General features: G+C 48.0%; 1 protein-coding gene across 1 annotated transcript in view; it reads left to right on the top strand.

Annotated features, from left to right (window-relative positions):
- Positions 1-19,201, top strand: part of PTGIS (prostaglandin I2 synthase) — a 36,918-nt gene extending 17,717 nt beyond the window's left edge. The window contains exons 5-10 of the mRNA XM_081149546.1: positions 305-456; positions 4,932-5,113; positions 10,531-10,699; positions 11,680-11,861; positions 13,406-13,557; positions 16,365-19,201. Of these exons, the coding sequence (XP_081005672.1) occupies positions 305-456; positions 4,932-5,113; positions 10,531-10,699; positions 11,680-11,861; positions 13,406-13,557; positions 16,365-16,509 (982 nt within the window). The 3' untranslated portion in view covers positions 16,510-19,201. The remainder of the gene's footprint in view (positions 1-304; positions 457-4,931; positions 5,114-10,530; positions 10,700-11,679; positions 11,862-13,405; positions 13,558-16,364) is intronic.
- Positions 19,202-20,079: the final 878 nt, after the last annotated feature.

Raw genomic sequence — 20,079 nt, forward strand, 5'->3', positions numbered from 1 at the left:
CCTCCCCCCTACCTCTGAACACCAACTGACATACTACTTGTCACTCATTTCTCTTGTCTGTTGTCTGTCTCCTGCACTAGGGTGTCCGCTCTGTGAGGGCTTGAGGGTTTTGTCTGTTTTGTTCACAGTGGCTCCTGGGCCCAGAACAGTCGGGCACAGTAGGAAAAGTAGGTGCTCATGGGGTGTGTGGATGAAGAAAGGCTTGTAGGAAAGCTTGTAGGCTGCCATGGTGGGGTTTGGCCCGTGGGAGGGCCTGGCTGGGGGTGACTAAGGAGGACCCATGATCTGCTGTTTGTGCCCCCAGGGCCGGCTACCTGACTCTGTACGGAGTCGAGGCACTGCCACGGACCCCTCAGAGCCAGGCCCAGGACCGTGCCCACTCAGCGGACCTCTTCCACGCCTTCCGCCAGCTCGACCTGCTGCTCCCCAAATTGGCGCGTGGCTCCCTGTCCGTGGGTAAGCGCTGTGGGAGCCCTGGTGGGCCTGGGCAGACTGAGGGACCCAGGGGGGCGTCCAAGCTCAAGAAGGACCACACCTGTAAAATGGGGAATAGGACCTTCCCAGGAGGTGGCTGTCAGGATTGGCTGAGGTAATAAGAAAAAACACCTTTTTTTTTTTAGCACTTTTTATGGACTAGATACCAGGTTAATTAAGCATTGTCTCAGCACTCGCAAAAGCTCATCATTTCTTTTATTAACATATTGCTAGAAACCAAACTTTATAACACATTAGCTTGTTTAAATTAAGAAAGAAACATATTCTGTGGGTAATAATTCATAGGTATAGACAGTAAAAATTAATAATATTCACTCTTTCAAGCCCAGCTTCCTATGGAAATCAGTGTTAACATGATTTATATCCCTTCACAGTATTTTGTAGGAATGTTCTATTTTGCAAATAGAGACAGATGTACATGTGTAGAGTGTGTGTATTTACAAAAAGGGGTTATGTCTATTATTTGCAATTCATTTTTTTTAATCTAACAATATAGATACATTTCCCCTTGTCAATACAAACAATGCAATTAGCCGATGCAATTAGATAAGAGAAGTCAATTACCAATATAAGAATTAAAACTATCCCTATTTGCAGATGATCTGACACTATATCTGGAAAACCTCAGAAAATCCATGATAAAATTAACTGAAGAAAAAAAAAAAAAAAGAATCCAGCAAAGTAGAAGGATATAAAATTAACATAAAAATAAAAAATACAGACCCTTTTCCAGCCCTTCCATATCAGTATTTTGGCAGCCATGCCCCTTCAAAGGGTTGTTGTAATTATTTCCTTGTGTGTGTGGGTGTGTGTGGTTTTTATAGTATTTCATTGTACTGGTATCTCTTCTACCATCTGGTGATTTTATTTCTCTATGACAGTTTCCTGGAAGTGGGTTTTCCAGGTCAAAGGGCATATCTATTAAAGTGTTTATTAGTTACTACCACATCATTTCCAAAAGATGGAGCAATTTCTGTACCTACCCAAAGGGAAGGAGCCCACCAGATGTTATCAGTCTTTCCACTTGTTTGCCAATCTGATGGGCAGACAGGTAGCTTGTTTTAATTTAGATTTTCCCACGACTTTGTCAACATGCAGTTGTCAGCCTTTAAATCCTTGCTAATCTGATGGGTAAGGAAAGGCATCTGACTTTATAGGCATTTCTCTGTCAACTGAAATGAAACATATTTTTGTGTTTCACCAGCCATTTGCTTTTCCTCTCTGTGAGTTACCTGTTCAAGTCTCTCAGCGTCTTTTTAGAGGCAAACCCTTATCTTATTGACTCCTGCCATCGATGTTGGAAGTTTGGAATCATTATTCCCATTTTATGGGTAAGGAAATAGAGGCTCACAGAGGTCCTTTGTCATAGACACACAGCTGGTAGGTGGCAGAGCCAGCAAAATGGAAACTTGGTCTGTCTGATTGCAAAATGCTGTGCATGGAGCACCTGACACATCCCAGCGCCAATTGCTTCTCCAGGAAGGAGTGGTTTCTCCGACGCCCTTTCCTCCACGCTGATGCTCCAAGGGAGTCTGGGTGGAAGCAGAGGGGAATTCTCCATCGTTCTGGTCACGGCCCTGGGCTGGTTGCAGGCAGGCTGCATTTCCCAGCGTAGGCGGCAGGTGGTGACATTGGGAAGGGTTTCTCAGCTCCAGACTGGAGGCTGGTAGGCAGGCCTGTCCCTATCAGAATATAAAATGCACATTCTTTTAATCCTGAACTCCCACTGCCAGGAATTATTCCACAGGCATGCTTGCACACGTCTACAGATATTCATTGCCATGTTGCAAATGCTAGACACAACCTAAATGTCCACCAGTAGGGGCTGATGAAATAAATTATGCACTCACATAAAGGAAAACCGTGGGACTATAAAGCAGAACGGAATGTACTTCTATAGGGTGAAATCTGTCATGAAAAAGGTGTGGGACAGTGGGTATAGATATATCTTTTATTTTATTTTCCCCCCAGTTTTATTGATATAATTCACATATGGTACTATGTGAGTTTAAGGCGTACTACGTGACTTGACTAACGTATTTTGTGAAATGATTACCACAAGTTTAGTTAACATCCATGTTTTTTAAAAATGTGAGAACATGTATAGAGTTTTGCTTCTGGGAAGGCCGAGATGGGATTGAGAGAAACTTACTTTTACGGTATACACATTTGAACTTGGAGAATTTCTTTTTGTTATTTTTACTGTGCGCATGTATTACTGCTTCTCTGCTTTAAAATATATAAACATATTTTAAAAGAAAACTGACCCTTTTGGGGACCTTAGACCATTGAGTCTGGTGCTTCTCTCACAGTAGGGCATTGGGGGCAGGGGACAGTTAAATAGAGCCCCAAGCTAAGCAAACTGCTTCTTCTAGAACATTCATTTTACTGGATTATTGGGGGGGGCTATTTTTTTTTAATTTTTTTTTGGGGGGGGAAGGTATTCTTATTAAAGAATCAGAGAGTCTAATACAAAAACCCTAATTTATTTTAAAGGGAAACACAGACTTTTAAAGGCCTGTCTCCCAGACGGGGTCCCCCTGTGCCCCCAGGTCTCTAGGGGACAGAGGCACTTCCCAGGAAAACCTTGAGAGATACTCAAGCCCGGGACCCTCTTTTTACAGATGGGGAGAGCAAGTTCCAGAGGTGGACAGGGCCTCGCCTATTGTACACAGCGTGGGAGGTCTGGGATTAGAACCTGCTTCTCCTTAGAGAAATGTCTGTTCAAGTCCTTTGTCCGTTTTTGGAATTGGGTTGTTTGGTTTTTGTTGTTGTTGAGTTGTGGGAGTTTTTTTTATATATTTTGGGTACAGTTTTATATATAGCAGATAGATGATTTGCATTTTTTCTCCTATTCTGTTGGTTGTCTTTCCATCCTGCATTGCTTTGTAAAGTCATCCTTAAAAGCAGTGTTTACAGTGACATTCAAGACCTGCAGTTACACTGTCTGACCTCAAAGAATGTTGCTCATTTCTAAATCTGTTAAGTTCCTGTACCTCCTTTTTTGAACTAATTCATCAGGTGATTCTTATAGGCATCGCATCAGTTGAGGTGGCTGCAATGCTTCCTTCACCCTGAACTCACCTGTTTCAAATTTCCACATGCCCGGCCCGACCCCCAGAGATTCTGACAACACTGTTCTATGGTGGGACCTGGAAATGAGATTTAAAAGTTCCTGGGTGATTTTCCAGTGCCTGAGAAGTTGGGAAACACAGGAAAATAATGTATTTCAGATGAACAATTGGGCTCACTGCGTTATTTGAAAATGTAACTAATATACGTAGCAACTCCCACTCTTCTAAGGGGTGATTTAGGAAAACCCAAATCTTATATTTTCATACATATATGTAAATATAGTATCATCTTGTAGCATTAACACAATATTTAAATAATAAGCACCTGGCTTTATTCCCTCAACAGTCTGCCCTTGTGGGCCCATTGCATTGATTTTCCAAAGCATAACACACCATTATTTATTTGATCACAACTGCAAACTGGTGATTATGTGGGCCAAAGTTGACTTTAAAAAATTTTTTTTATTTAAAATATATCTTTATTGATTTCAGAGAGAGGGAGGGTGAGGGGGAGAGAAAGAGAGAGAAACATCAATGATGAGAGAGTCATTGATCAGCTGCCTCCTGCACACCCCTGACCTAGGATCGAGCCCGCAACCCGGGCATGTGCCCTGACCAGGAACCGACCTGCAATTTCCTGGATGCTCAACCGCTGAGCCACCCCGGCCGGGCCAAAGTTGACTTTTTGAGATGCTTGTGTGGCCTGCACGGTGCTTAAAAACTTCTCGCTTATATGCTGACCTTAAAAACATGAGAAGATTCCAGATGAACACCTGAACTTCCAGCTTCTTCTGGAATCCAGGCTCCCTGGCCAGGGACAGATTAGCCCAAGGGGCTAGTTGGTGGAGCTGAATAGCGGTTACCCCTGACCTTCTGTCACCTCAGCTCTTTCCTGGCCCCCCTCCCTCCTTTACTTTACCTACCTTCCCTGGAGGTAGCTGAGTTTGAGACTCCAGACCAATCTGTCCCCTCTTGATGGCAGTTAGTTTGCTTCTGATGTCCCCTGATGAAGCTGTGCTGAGTCTGGGGAAAGCTGCTTCGTGTTTTGTGTTCCGTGTTCCTTCCCCTGCTGTGTAAAAAACCACTATTCATCGGACATGTATTGAGCACAGACTACGGGCCAGGTGCTGGGGACACACAGGTGACTAAAAAACACAAGGCCCTTTGCTCCTGTTCACTGGGGGTGACAGACAATAAGTAAGTCAGCATTTAGAGGGCTTCCCTGGAGCACGTTCCCACAGGAACTCCCCACCACCATGGAGTGACACCCAGGAGACACTTGGCCTCATGGGAGGTCAGGGTGGGTGGCCCTGGACTGGGGTTGAATCTGTAACCCCCACCCCCTATGCTCTGTCCCTGCAGGGGACAAGGACCGTGCGTGCAAAGTCAAAGCCCGCCTGTGGAAGCTGCTGTCCCCAGTGAGGCTGGCCACCCGCGCCCACCGGAGCGCCTGGCTGGAGAGTTACCTGCGGCACCTGGAGGAGATGGGCGTGTCCGAGGAGATGCAGGCGCGGGCCCTGGTGCTGCAGCTCTGGGCCACGCAGGTGGGCGTGTGTGCTTGTGCATATATGAGTGTGTGCATGCATGTAGGTGTGCACTTGTGAGTGTGCACCAATATGAGTGGGGGTGCGGGCCAGGCACACACGCCCAGTTCCCTGACTCTCTTAGCTGTGAAACAGTGTCATGAACACAATCATTCATTGAGACAGAGCTGAGGAGGGGACTGAGGGGAGAGCACATAGGGCCTCTGGGTCCTGTGAGTAAAGCCTTGGGGTTTTTCTCTGGGTGAGTTGGGAGTCCTGGGAGGGTTCTGAGCAAAGGAGGGACAGGATGAGAGGCAAGGGCAGAAGCAGGGAGACCATGGTGGCAGGACCAGGTGGGGCCATGGAAATGAGGACGTGGGCAGATTCTGGAAACCAAAGGAACACGGCACCAGTGGACCAGATGTTGGGGCGAGAGAAAGCCTGGCTCTTGCCCTCCCCCGATCCCTGAGCCCTCCACCTTCACTTGGCCACACCTCAGCAGTGACAGTTGCCCAGGCTGACATTTCTAGGTAATTCCTCCCCCATCGACTCGCAACTTATTTTTAGTTTTGTCTCAGAGCCATTAACCGTCCTTGTAGGCAGAGGCTGGCGAGGGGCGGGGGCTGGGTTTGATCAGCAGTTGGGCCCCATTAGTGCCTAATAACATATTTATGGGCAGAGATTAGAGCTACAAACTGTTCCCAGAATCCCTTGTGGAAACGACCATTGTCAGCAGAATTGGACGCTGGCCTGGAGGCTTGAATGACAGAAAGTCTGGGGAACAGCCTTTGGCAGGGCCAGGAAAACTGGGCAGGGGTTGAGGACAGGCCATTCTCTGAGGCTGAGTCATTGGCAGCATCCAAAATTCAGGCAGGTGGGAAGACCCTTGGAAAACACAAGTCTGGAGAGCAGGGGCCAAGATGCTATGTAGCCCAGTGGCTTCGGGCACAGGCTCTGTGACTAACCTGCTACTTCCTGGCAAGTCAGTCGCTTAACTCTCGGTGCCTTAGTTTACTCATCCTTAAAATGGAGATGACAGCGCCTTCCTCAGGGTGTTGCAGTGAGGATAAAAGGGTGACACATATGAGACCTGTAACTACTTGGCAAATAACTAGAGTTCCATAAACATATTCTACAAATATTTAGTGAGGGCCCGCTGTGTGCCAGGCACCATTCTGGAAGCTGAGGATAGAGCAGTGAGCAGACATTTGGTAGGAGAAGGCAGACTGCTAATAAACAAGTATGTGAAATACACTAGAGGGAATAAGTTCTGTGGAGAACAAATAAAGCTGGGGAAGGGACTAGCAGAGGGGAGTGAGGGCCTACTTTATATAGGGTGCTCAAGGACGGCCTCACCAAGAAGGTGACATCTGAGCAGGAACTTGAGGGAAGTGAGGGAGCCATGTGGATATATAGGATGGGGGCATCCAGGCGGGGGGTACAGCATGTGCAAAGGCCCTGAGGTGGGGATGAGGGTGTGGTAGAGAGGTAGCAGGTGCCAGACCACTCAGGGCCCTGTAGGCCATGGGGAGGACTTTGGCTTTTACTCTGAGATGAGAACCCTTTGAGGGCTCTGAGCAGAGGAGCAACGTGGCCTGTCCTCTGCTTTAGAGGGGCCATTCTGGCTGCATTGCTGAGAAGACTGTAGTGGGGGAGTGGAGGCAGGGAGACCAGGGAGGAGGATACTGCAATATCCAGGCAAGAGAGGAACATGCTAGACCAGCGGGCAGGGGGAAAGTGAGTGGATCTGGACATATTTCCAGGTAGAGCCAACAGGATTTGCTGTTGGCTGCGACACCGGGAGAAAGTATAATCAAGAATGGCTCGAGGGTTGGGCCTGAGTGATGGGAAGACTAAAGTTGCCATTAACAGGTGAGGTAGATGGTTTTGGGGGAGAAAACCAGGGGTTTGGTTTTGGGTGTGCTGAGTTTGAGATGGAGAATGGTGGGTGGGGGAAGGGTACCTAAAGAGAAGTGTCTGGAGTTCATTGAGGTGTGGGCTGGAGACGTTTATTTGGGAGTTGTTGGTGTAGATGTGGTGTTGAAACCACTGGACTGGAGATCACTGGGGGTGAGTGGATGGGGAAGTGGAACAAGCTCTGGGCCTCCCCAGTTTGGGGGTGGGGAAGATGAAGGGGAGCCAGCAAAGGAGACAGAGGAGGAGTGGCGGGGGGTGGGGGGAGTAGGTGGGTGGGGTCTGGGAGGGAGCGCCACCCAGAGTGCAGGTTGGAAACTATTCAGGGGGTTGAGAAATGGTAGCTGCAATTGCTATTGTCAGGTCAGAGTGGAGGCACGAATAATACCTTCAGAAGCTATCAAGCATTTATCACGTGCCACATGCCAGCCACCCTGTTGAGTACTTTACAGACATCATCTCACTGGGTCCTCGCAAAAGCTCCGTGATTCCAGAATCCCAAAGCCTGGAATCAGGCTGATGGAGGGGTCAGTGGGAGGCTCCCGCATCCAGGGACCTAGAGGATGAGCTGGTAGCCTGAGACCTTAGGTCCAGGCAGGGGAGAAGGCCAGCTCTAAGGGGACATGGGTTGGGGTGGGCAGAGGAGAGTCCCAGCAGGCCCATAACGGCACAGGCTTCCTTCCCGGCTCTGGACCTTGGACTTTGGCTTCAGTGAGAGGGAATGAGGCTGGACTGGAAGTGTCCTCCTGGGTAAACAAGGCAAGGCCCCGCCAGAGAAAGCTCAACTTCCAGGGTAGCAAACAGAATCTCTCATGGTCGTGTGATCACAGACACATGTGCGTGCACACACACACACTTGCACACCTGTGCAGCTGGGTGGGAGGTGACAAAGACCACCTTGCCACAGCTTTTCCCTGAAAGCAGAGATAACTGAGCAGCCTTGTGTTCTACTCCTGCTTTGTAATTATTGAGCCATGGCCCCCATCTGACTATCCTGGCAAGAGGAAATGGCCTTGGCGCTGAGTTAACCCAAAGCTGAATTATTTATCGCCTGCATTCCCCTGGCCATTTAAGTGATGAACAGCAACTGACCTTGCTAGTCTCTGCTGGACCTGAGGTGCTAGAGGAAATCTCAGAGAGTCCCAGGTCCCCACTTGTTCTCAAGCCTGGGGGAGGGACCAGCAGGAAGAAGAAACCTCTTCTGAGCACTTATACTGTGGTTGCTTGCATCTAGTCTCAGTGGACCCTTGTGGCTGCCTAAGGAGTGGGCATATTATTTTAGCAAAAGGGGAGTTCTGAGACCAAGAGAGGGTGACTTGTCTGGAGTGACAGGAAGTGGGGAGCTGAGATTTGAACCCAACTTTGCCTGGTCCCAGTTCAGGGCTCTGCTAGCCCACCTTCTTCCAGGCCGACTTGCAGGTCCCAGCCCAAAGGGACACAGATGCTTATTCAACAGATACCATTGAGCTTCTACTATCTGCTGGGCAGTGGGCAGGACTAGGTAGCACTTAGTTTTCCTTTTCAGTAAAAGGTGTGGTAATGGTGCATACTTAATGCGGGAATTGAAGAAGGTGCCTCCTTGGCGCTGAAATCCTCGTGGTAGCTAAAGAAAAAGAGAGAAAGTTTGTTCACTGCCTTTTCTGCATGTCTTCCTTCTATGGTGAAGATCATGCAGTGTTTTTAGTCCTACTTTTAATTTGACCTAATATTGCATCATGAACATTTCCCTGTGTCCTTGCAGATCCCTGTAAAAATTACTCACTTTTGTTTCACTTAAAAGTAGTACATTATTTTAAAAATTCAAGCAGTTGCAAAGGACATATGCAGTGAAGAGCCAGTCTCCCCTCCCCACTCTCCCATCCTCCCAGCTGCTGTCCCAGAGGCAGTCTCAGGTGCCAGTTATCGGAGTCGTCTCCTCGAGATGGCCTGCTTCTTTACCTAAATCCTAAAACATACACACCCTGGTGGCCTGCTGAGCCCGCTCTGCAGCCCGCTGTTTGCACGCTTCAGGGTGCCTTGACTCCCGTCCTGTGCCAGTACCCACAGAGCCGGCTTCTTTGCAACAACTTCCTGTATCATCCTAGGGATGGACCACCATTTATCTCATTGATCTCCTATTGATAGGCATTGAGGTTGCCTCCAGTCTTGCTGTTACATCAGCACTGTGGTAAATATTCCTGTGCAAATAACTTGTTCTCTGTGTGCAGTTATGTCTGTTTTAGAATTACTGGGTGAACATGATATTTAGTGACTGTTTAATATTCCATTGTTATGATCGGATAGGATAGTCATTTATGGTAGACAAGAATCTTCCCCCCAATTGAGGTTTGTTGGTACTCACCCAGACCTCATTCCTCGGGCCTCATGTTAGCCACATGCTGCACCTGAGTATTAAAATGTTCAGCCAAGACTAAAATCTTGGAGCAGGAAATTCCATCCATTTTCATAATTATTTAGCTATTGGGAAGTTTTGTATGTTTTTTAAAAATAAATTTTTTTAAAAATATGTTTTTGTTGATTTCAGAGAAAGGGAGGGAGAGGGAGAGAGAGAAACATCAATGATGAGAGTCATCAATCGGCTGCCTCCTACTGGGGATCGAGCCTGAAACCAGGGCATCTGCCCTGTCCTGGAATTGAACCATGACCTCTAGGTTCATGGGTCGATGCTCAGCCACTGAGCCACACTGGCCGGGCAGCTATTGGGAAGTTTTAAATAATTTTTGGTAAAGACGTTAATAACTTTCATAGTCATCACTGATCATTGCTGCTTTACTTTATATGTACATAATACTCACGTATTTGAAAGCATATATTCAGATATTATATCAGTTTGCTATTGTGTACCAACCAGCCACAAAAACTCAAGGGCATACACTGATGCGTCTTTAACTCACATGTCTGGCCTCCTGAGAGTCAGCTGGTCTAGACTGGGCTCAGCCGGACAGCTCAGCTCCGTTTTGAGTGTCTCCTGTCCTCCTCTTGGGACCAGTGGGCTAAGCAGGCAAGTGGAAACATCCAATTGTCCCAAGGTCTCTTATGGCCTAGACCTAGCACTGCTCTTCTGTCAATTCTGCCTCATTCTATTGGCCAGAACAAGTCACGTGACCGAGTCCAAATTCAAGGGGCGGGGAAAGGTAAAGAATCAGGGCCATGGATGAAGTCATCCTGAGATGGTAACAGTAATCTTACCATTACACGCTCTGTTGCTATTATTGACACTTTTCTTGCTGTTTAGCTATGAAGATTACCTATGTGACCTCATAGGAATGATTTTGCTCAGGGACAGGGCTGCCAGGAATGGCCTTGAAGTGGCCATTGGGCTATACCAAAATTACAGTGCACTTCTTGGCCATGTGCCAAGGCTGAAGGCAGACATAGGCCATGCTTAGATGTTTGGCAGTGGTGGAACTCAGGCCTTCTGACCCCTGTGCCCTGGCCAGGGCTGTGTCCATGGCATAGACCAGTCAGCTTACACCCCAGGCTTGCCCGCTCGATGGTGCAACAAGGGCTTTTTCTCATTGCAGGGGAACATGGGCCCAGCTGCCTTCTGGCTTCTGCTCTTCCTCCTCAAGAATCCCCAGGCCCTGGCTGCCGTCCGTGAAGAACTCGAGAATGTCCTGTGCCGAGCAGAGCAGCCTATCTCGCAGATGACCACCCTCCCACAGAAGGTTTTAGACAACATGCCTGTGCTCGGTGAGATGGACAGACCCTTCAGACAGCCCCAAAGACTAGGTCATCATGGTCCCTTAAGCAACCCCCTCAACATAGGCTCCAATTGTCCCAAGTCCATCGGTGTCCTCTGACCTAAGGTCCCCCTGAGCCTCCTATCTTCTTAGACTTGGCATCTCCATGCCACGGTCTCAGCTGCTCATAGTCTCCGTAGGAGGTTTTTTGTTGCAAATGGCAGAAACCCTAACTTAAACTGGCTGAAGCAAAAAAAGGACTTTATTTGGGGCAAGTAGCTAAAGGTCCAGAAGAATCTAGCTTTGGGTACAGGTGGATCCAGGTACTCTAACAGTGTCATCTGGGCTCAGTCTCTCCATCTCTCAGCCTCATTTTCTGCTGGGTTGGCTCCAGTCTCAGGCTGGCAAGATGGCCACTAGAAGCTCCAAGCTGACATGCTCCCCCCCTTGAGGGTGTGCCTGTCTGCAGCATTCCTACCCAAAGTGCCAGGAATGTGTCTCATTGGCTCTCTTTGGGTCATATGCCTATCTTAAATGAATCATGGGGAATTAGAGGGTTGGGATGCTCTGATTGCCCAATCCCAGGAGTTGGGAGTGGAATCAGCAGTCCAACCCCTGAGAGTGGGAGAGGGGAGATCCCCAGAGGAAAATCAGGGAACTGTTTCTAGAAGGGGAATATATGCTGAGCAGGCAGAAATAACCTATGTTGGTGGACCTGCTCTCTCCCTACTTCTCTGATATCTCTCTGGCCCCCATCTCCCCTCACAGCTTCTCTTGGGATCAGACCCAAACCCGCATATCTAAAGTCTCTGAGGGACGGTAGCAATCACACCTCATGAACTGGCCTTTTCGGCCTCACTGTGTGCCAGCGGGCAAGTCGTGCTCCCTTTCTGAGCCTCCTTACCTTCCTCTGTAAAATGAGGGCTGGGGGTGGCATTTGAGTGGGTAAAAGGGCAGTTGCTGACCCTTTCTTGTACCTGCCCTATGCAGACAGCGTGCTGAGTGAGAGCCTCAGGCTCACGGCCGCGCCCTTCATCACCCGCGAGGTCGTGGTGGACCTGACCATGCCCATGGCAGACGGGCGGGAATTCACCCTGCGACGTGGTGACCGCCTCCTCCTCTTTCCATTCCTGAGTCCCCAGAAGGATCCAGAAATCTATACAGACCCAGAGGTAAATGGCATACCAGGGACCATGGGGAAAAATCAGTGGCTTGCAGATCAGCCATATCTGAGGGGCATCAGCTAGCTCTGCTTTTTTGCTGTGTGATCTTGTCCAGATGACTTCACCTTCCTGTGTCTCTGTTTCCTCACCTGTGAAATAAACCTCATAATAGCACCTGCTTCATAGGGCTGTCAGGAAGATTAAGTGAGATCATGTAAGAAAGGCCTTTGTAGGGCCTGGCACACAGTGAATGCTTTATATGTGATAGCTGAGTGACTTTCCTTCAGAATGTTATAATGTCAGCTTCTCAACACTTTTCCCTCTTCCTGGACTTTGAGATGGGAAAACTTGAACAATTTCTAACAGATTTGGGTGCTTGCTGTATGCCAGGCACTGTTCTGTATGTTCATCTATTCATCCATCAATTCATCCATCCATCTGTCGTCCATCCATCCATCCATCCATCCATCCATCCATCCATCCTCCCATCCTCCCTTCTGCCCATCCACCCATCCACTCATCCACCCATCCACCCACCCACCCATCCACTCATCCACCCATCCACCCACCCATCCATCCATCCATCCATCCATCCATCCATCCATCCATCCATCCATCCACCCACCCTTCCATCCATCCACCCACCCATCCATCCACTCATCCATTCACCCATCCATCCACCCATCTGTCTTTCCATCCACCCATCCATCCACCCATCTGTCTTCCCATCCACCCATCCATCCATCCACCCATCCATCCACCCATCCATCCATCCATCCATCCATCCATCCACCCACCCACCCACCCACCCATCTGTCTTCCCATCTACCCATCCACTCATCTATTCATGCATCCACTCACCCTTCTATCCATTGGTCTGTCCACTGGTTCATTCACCCATCTTTCATTCAGCGCCTACTCTGTGCCAACCCTTGTTCTCAGATACAGTTCTCACCTTACCACTGCACAATGTAACCAAAGGAAATTGGCATTCTCTTTTTAAAAAATAATTTCTTTTATTTTAAATTAGAAAAGTAACATACACTTATAAAATAGAAATACATAGACATATATGTATTTAAAGGACACACTCCAACCATTGTTAGGGAACTCTGTAGAAATGGAGAAGAAGGGGAATGAAGAAGGGAAATGAATGTTTTTCTTCATTCTCCTTCTCCAGTTCTACAGAGTTCCCTAACAATGGTTGGAGTGTGTCTTTTAAATTATTTTTATGCCTTTACAGACATACATACACTCACACACATGTGAATAGATGGGTGTGTGTATAGGATCATATAATGCATGCTATTCTGAAACTTGCTTTTTTCACTAACAACCAGCCTTAAAAATTCTTTCCATGTCAGCACACACAGACCAAGCTCACCCTTCTAAATAGCTGCCATAATTTTTTTAACCAATCCTCTATTAATTGCTCATTATGTTGTTTCCAGCTTTCTTCTTTTATAAACAAGACTGCGATGAACATCCTCACAGCTTTTCTTCATGCGTGTTGTGGGGGGTGGAGTCAGACATGAACCTTCTTCCTATCTCAGGTATTTAAATACAACCGATTCCTGAATCCTGATGGATCAGAGAAGAAAGACTTTTACAAGGATGGGAAGCGACTGAAGAATTACAGCATGCCCTGGGGAGCAGGGCACAACCAGTGCCTGGGGAGGGGCTACGCCATCAGCAGCATCAAACAGTGAGTTTGGGGCCAGGGGGCTGGGGGAGGGGAGGTTCCTGCTCTGTCTGGTTGGTACACACCCTCCTCTCACGAGAGTGACTGAGAGGCTGATCCAGGAGAAGGGTTTAGGGCAGAGGCTTCAAATGGACAGTCCATGAGCCATGTCCTGACCACAAATCTATTTATTTGTGTTTTTAAAAATGTGTGCTAACTTTTAAGAATCAGAACAGATCATGTTAAAAAATAAAAACAGCCAGCTTTCTGATTTCTTTTGAAATAACCAGGCCTGGCAACAACAGGTTTTTCCCTCCAAGCCTAGTGTCCAAATACCAAACACCCACAGTATCAAACACTGGACATTCTGTGCAGCTGACCATGACTGGCTGCAGCTGCTCAGCTGCTCAGAACCTCTGGGCAGGACCTGGCCAAGTGGCATCGTGCCCTGTGGTTATTTTAATGCCTCATTCATTCTCTTTCCTCGACCCCAAGAGCCTTGGTCCCCGGATCACAAACAGGTTGGACCAGGGATTGGGACATCTGCCCAGTCCCTCTGTTCAGCCCCTGTGTCATCGTAAGCTGGGTGACCTTCTGTGCCCGTTTCCTCAACTGTAAAATGGGGGTACTGGCATACTGCATCCCAGGGGTGTCGGGACAAAGGAATGGGATCTTTCTAAATACTTAACCCACTACCTGGCTCATTGTAGGCACTTAATACATGTTAGTTGTTATTGTAATTATTAATACCACTACTATTAATGTGCAGGCACCATGCTAAGTAAATGGACACATTGCATTAACCCCTTGGCCTCAGTTTTTTCCAACAGTAAAATGGAGATTGTAGTACAGCCAGTTCTGCTCTAATGCTTCATGAGTGCTCCCCAAAATCACTGCATCGAGAGAAATCACACATTAAAAACCACAGGGAGTGTGGGCACAATGGGGCCAGCGCCCAACAGTCAAAAATGTCATCTGTGACACATTGAGGAAAAAGATAAGGACCTAGGAAAAAATGGGAGTACAGGTTGACACAGGTTAAATGGCTAAGAAATACCCAAGTGCTACAGTAAATACCGTGCTTTGCTCTTAAAACCACCTGAAGTTTACTGTGGAAGTGAACGATGGATGGGATTGCAGCTGTGAGCTACTGTGAAGCATGGAAGGAGGGTTATCTGAAATTGGACACCTGTATGAATGGTGTGGCACACACACACTTGCACACACATGCACACACTTGAACTGGGGTCAGTGGAGTGTGTGTGTGTGTGTGTGTGTGTGTGTTTTGTGAACTGCTTGGCTCAGCTCAGCTGGGTATAGGTTTTTGCATTCTCCTTGTGTTCCGCTCTGATAAAATTGCACATAAGCTAACATGAAATTTGCATTAAGCTTCACTCATGTCCTAATATATCAACATCACACTGGAACAAAGTCAGGTGTTCAAAACAAGTGTTAGAGCAGAACCTACTATAGCTCCTCTCTCTTAAAGCTTTTGGACAGATAAAGAGAGAATATTAGGACACTAAGTGTGTATTAGCACAAGTGTCTGGCACTTAGTGTTTCAATAAATTAGCTAATTTGTTATTTTTATCTCACTTAATCATCATAACCCTGCTCGGTAGGTGTCAGTCTAACACTGAGGTCCGATCACTTGCCAGGTCATGCACCTGGTAAGTGGAGGTACCGGGATCCAAATCCAGGTGTGGGTACAGCACCCCCACCCTATATAAACACAGCCTCTAGCATCCTACAGCTTCGGAGCTGGAAGGGGAAACTGAGGCCTAGCATAGGAAAGAAATTTGAGGAGGGTCACATGCCCTTAAGAGGCAGAGCACAGTTCTGCTCCCAGCTCTCCCATCCAGAGCGTTGACTTCGCTCTACCCTCATCTTCCCTCTTTATTCATTCCGGAAGACTAAAGAATCCTTGCTGTGTGCTCAGTCTCACATTGGGCACCTGGGTCTCAGTGGGGGGATGGTGGGAGACAGAGTAGGTGAAGACCCAGTTCTGACCCTTGCTGACATAGGTGGTGCTGAGTAAAATAAGGCAGCTGGACAGGAAGCCATTAACATCAGGCAGGGCTGCTACCATGTTTAAAGCACACTGATTACATCATGTACATGCCTGTGTACTTACTAGGACAGTTTTCCAGAAGATGGCAGTAAAGAGTGCTTGTTCTGGCAGAGTTGGTACATTTTGACAGTCTTCCCACAAACACAGTAAAGTGTCTCGAAGGAGGGGAACCTATTTCTAATCTCACAAAGGCAGCCTGTGCTTTAGCAGCAGCCTGACCAGGGCAGACAGTAAGGGTTCCAGGAGTTTGGGGGGTTGAGTATGGTTGGGGGTAATCAGGAAGAGTCACTGTTCATACTGATCAGGGGAAGCTGTACCAAACGACCCCCAGTCTCAGTGGCTGTGACGACAAAGGCTTAGTTCCCACTCCCACAAAGTCTGCTGTGGGTTTGGGGGTCTACTCCCCTCCATGCAGAGGCTCAGGCTCTTTCCATCTCAACGCGAGGCCCACACAGCTGCCAGGCCCAAGGGAGAGCTGAGAGTCCAGCACTTGACCTGAAATGCTTTGGTGTGAAATTGACACACAGGTCACTCCTGCTCACAGCCTGTCAACCAGAACTGCTCCACGGGGCTGCCTACACAGGGTGGCACACATGTAGGAGCTCCTGGGCCACTGCACTCTGCTCTCTCTCCTTTTCTCACTTTTCCCAAAGTGAGAGTTGGGGTCAGACTCTAGAGGAAGCCATTGCTCTCCTGCCTAATTCCAAACAAGCCCCCAGTGCTCCCTCTCCTTCACGCCTTCAATGCCATCTCTCTGCAGATTCGTGTTCCTTGTGCTGACGCACTTTGACCTGGAGCTGGTCAACCCCAATGTGGAGATCCCCGAGTTTGACCTCAGCAGATACGGCTTCGGGCTGATGCAGCCGGAACATGACGTGCCCATCCGTTACTGCATCCGGCCGTGAGCAGACCAGGCTCCACACGCTCGCCCCCACCCAGCCCGCGCCCCAATCGCCCAACTTTCTGTGCCCACATCCGGCGCCTGGGTGCAGAGATTTGAACAGCCTACAGTGCCAGCTTTAGCACTTTGCTGCTTTTTTCCTGGAAGGCTAATCTGGGGGAGGGGGAAGAAAGGAAGCTGAGAGAAGGTTTAGTCCAAAATGAGATTCTTTCTGCTTCCGGCTCACCTTGCTCCTCTCGCCTTATGACACCCACAAAAGCTAGGGCAGACAGGGCAGGATAGGAGTCCTGATTGTTGTGCCCCCAACTCCTGGAGGGGCCACCGTCCAAGTCCTTTACAGTAGTGTGATTGAGGCCTTAACCACTTAAAGCAGATGCTGACCATAAAAAGGCCAGTTGGGACCTAGCAATGTGTCCCTTGAAATAAGCTGGTCCCCAAATTATTGATAAACTAGCTGAAGCCAAAGGAGTCTAACTTAAAGACCTGTTTCTGGTTCCCTCATCTCTCCATTCACATGGGTTCTTGAGAAAACGCAGGAGGGTTTCCCCAAAGCTGGTGCATCCAAAAGTCAGATCACAAGCACCCTCGAGACACTGGGTTCTGAGCCGGGGAGTGCACTGTTCTAGAGTTATGGGCTCCAGATGGGTTGAGCTCTGCCAGTGCTGAGACTCAAGTCGGGAATGAGAAAGACACAGGCCCCACAGGATGGTCCTGATGGAAGGAAGAAGCCAGGGCTGGGCAAATTGGAACAAAAAGAAGAGGTTTTGGTTTCCTACATTCTAGCTCAAGCACCAGCTGTGGGCATGATCCAGTCTGCAGACCTGTTTTGTTTGGCCTACACTTAAAATAATAGTTTTCATATCATCTTTGGGAGAGTTGATTCAAAATGTCCAGCTTCTCTTGAAAACTTGGAAGATCTGGGCACACTCGGACCATATTCCCAAGAGCAGCCATGGGCCAGGGTTGAGAAGCAGCTGCCTCCCTTATCCAGGGCATGTGTGCTCTGGCTCACCAGGGTTTCTGCAGGGTGGGATTTCTTCTTTCTGCTTCAACATTCTCAGTACCTCCTGGCCCATGAAGGCATTTGCATTTGAGAACCCTGTTCTAACTCTTGGAAGTGGTCTGTTAGGAGGTGGTGGGGACCTGCTAACTAGTTCTCAGACCAATGCTCCAGCTTCCAGCATGCACCACCATTTGAACAAACAGATCAATGATGAAAACTTGCCTTTGCATCAGTTTAGGGGGGAAAAAACAGTTCAAAGAGAAAAATTGCCTAGAAACCTTTACTATGATGATAAATATTAATATTAGGGTCTGTTTATTCAGGACTCTCTAAATGCCTGTGAGAGGCACAGTGGACATAGTATTTCTATTTCTCACATCATCTCTGCAAAGAGGGGGTGGTTATGCCCTTTTTATAGGTGAGGAAATCAGAGAGGTGAAGCGACTGCCAGGTCATACAGCTCATAAGCTGGTAGAATTCAGCAAACAGACTTATTGTCCCAATAGCAAATGCTTTCCTTGGGCTCAAGGGGGTAGTGGAGGGACAGTTCTGTTTGGCATCAGAGCCAGAGGCACCCATGGATGGATGCATCTCATGAGATGCAGACACACATGCACACGCAGAGCTGGGCCCCTTTAGCTTTAGCTGAAGAAGAGAGGATCCGAGATCTCCGAATGTTTCAGGGTTTAGTCTCTTCTTGGAGCAGCACTGGGGCTTGGGGGCTTCCCTGGCCCTCAGCCTCCGGGAGGCCCCAGGATTCCCAGACAGATACTGTGATTGGCAGGAGGCGGGATATCCCCAGGGAAACCCATCTTCACGCCTGGGTGACCCCCACTGCCTCCTGCTTCTTAACTCCAAAAGAAACCAGGCCTGGCAGCCTCCTGTGGGAGGCTGGAGCTGGTTTCCATGGCAACCCTCAGCTGCCTCATCCTGGCTGGGAAGGGAAGGGAGGGAAGAAGGCCAGCAGAAACAGCAGCAGGAAGGTCTCTGCGAGGATGCTACCCTGGGGTGCTGGGGGAAAGCCCTGATGGCTCCCCTCTTCCAAATCGGGGATGCTTTGTCACTGAGACTAGATTCTCACCTATGTTCAATTCCCTTTAAAGGTGGCACACCTCCTCGAGGCCACAGCCATTAGGAAGAGACAATTCTCCCACCAGGCAGCTCCAGCTGGTCCCAGAGATACTGAAGTACAGCTTAGCAGACAATGATTTAAGCCTTCCCTTGTTTTAATCTTTCGTTTTCCTTTCTTCTTTTTAAAAAAAATATCAAGAAGAAGGAGAGATGAGTGGGTCAGCTCCTTTCTGTAGGTTAGGAAGGTACCCAGACATCACTGTATTTCTTCATACCGTGCTTTAGACGGGGGTGGGGAACCTTTTTTCTGCCAAGGGCCATTTGGATATTTATAACAGCATTCGCGGGCCATACAAAATTATCAACTTAAAAATTAGCTATGAAAAAAGCTCCTAGGTTTATTGAATATTGAGCCTCACCTGCAGTTGCCTTGGCAGGGCCAGACCAAATGACACGGCCTGCGGGCCAGATGTTCCCCACCCTGCTTTAGAGTCACAAAATTATAGGACATATGTTAGAAACGTTCTTAGGTTGACCTAATGAAGTGTTTTCTGATCATCATTATTATTTGCTGTATTATATATTGTTGTTTATCAGATATTTTCCTTTAAACAGGCTCATTTTTTAAAAAACATAGTTGTTTGAAAAGGGAACTTTTTTTTTTAATCGCTGCTGGTAATGGACAACATATATCACTCGTTGTCAAAAATAGAAAGTGACTGAGAAAGTAAATTTGCTGGGAAGGGGTCTCCATGCTGGTGTTGCTGAGGCTCAGAGCCTGAGATCTGTCACTTCTCTGCTACCTAATGAGACAAGCAAGTATTCGAGTGGCATTAAAGCCAGGCCAGCACCACCCTGAGACTTTCTCCTTGACCATCACCAAGTGAAAAGGAGTGAGCTGCTCGCCACATGGGCACCTGTGCATTACACCTAGTCTGAGTGCCACCCAGCGTCTTTTACCACCCGTGGGCCACCTGTGGGTCCCGAGCACACTGAGCTGGTGACATCTCTCCTGCCCAATTCTCTAGATGGGAGTTGAAGTATCTTGCCAGAAGTCATTGATTTTGATGTGTTTTTTTAATAAACAATGTTTCGCGAGTAGCAATGATTGTTATGCCTTGCTGTTTAAATAAAGAGTTCTATTTTCATATAATATTGTTGAGTGGAAATGTGCTGAAGTGTATTAAACCATCCTTGATTGTGAAACTGTCTCTGAGTGTGATTCAGATTGAGATTCGGCTGTGTCCAGAATGGGAGAGTTAGCTTCTGGGAAGGGAGCACAGAGCACCTTAGAATCACGTCATACCTCCAGCTACCTCCAAGGCATGGGTTATCTCCACTTTTACAAGGGAAGAAACTGAGGGCCAGAGAAGTGAAGTGGCTTGCCCAGGATCACTTGGCTAATAAGTACTAGATGTGGAATTGAAGTACAGGCCTCTGCCTCCTGAGACTGTGTTCAGGATCTTTCCATCACCGATCCCCCTGATGGCAGAGAGGGAC

This window comes from Miniopterus schreibersii (assembly GCF_964146895.1).
Source record: "Miniopterus schreibersii genome assembly, chromosome: 10".
Classification (NCBI taxonomy): domain Eukaryota; kingdom Metazoa; phylum Chordata; class Mammalia; order Chiroptera; family Miniopteridae; genus Miniopterus; species Miniopterus schreibersii.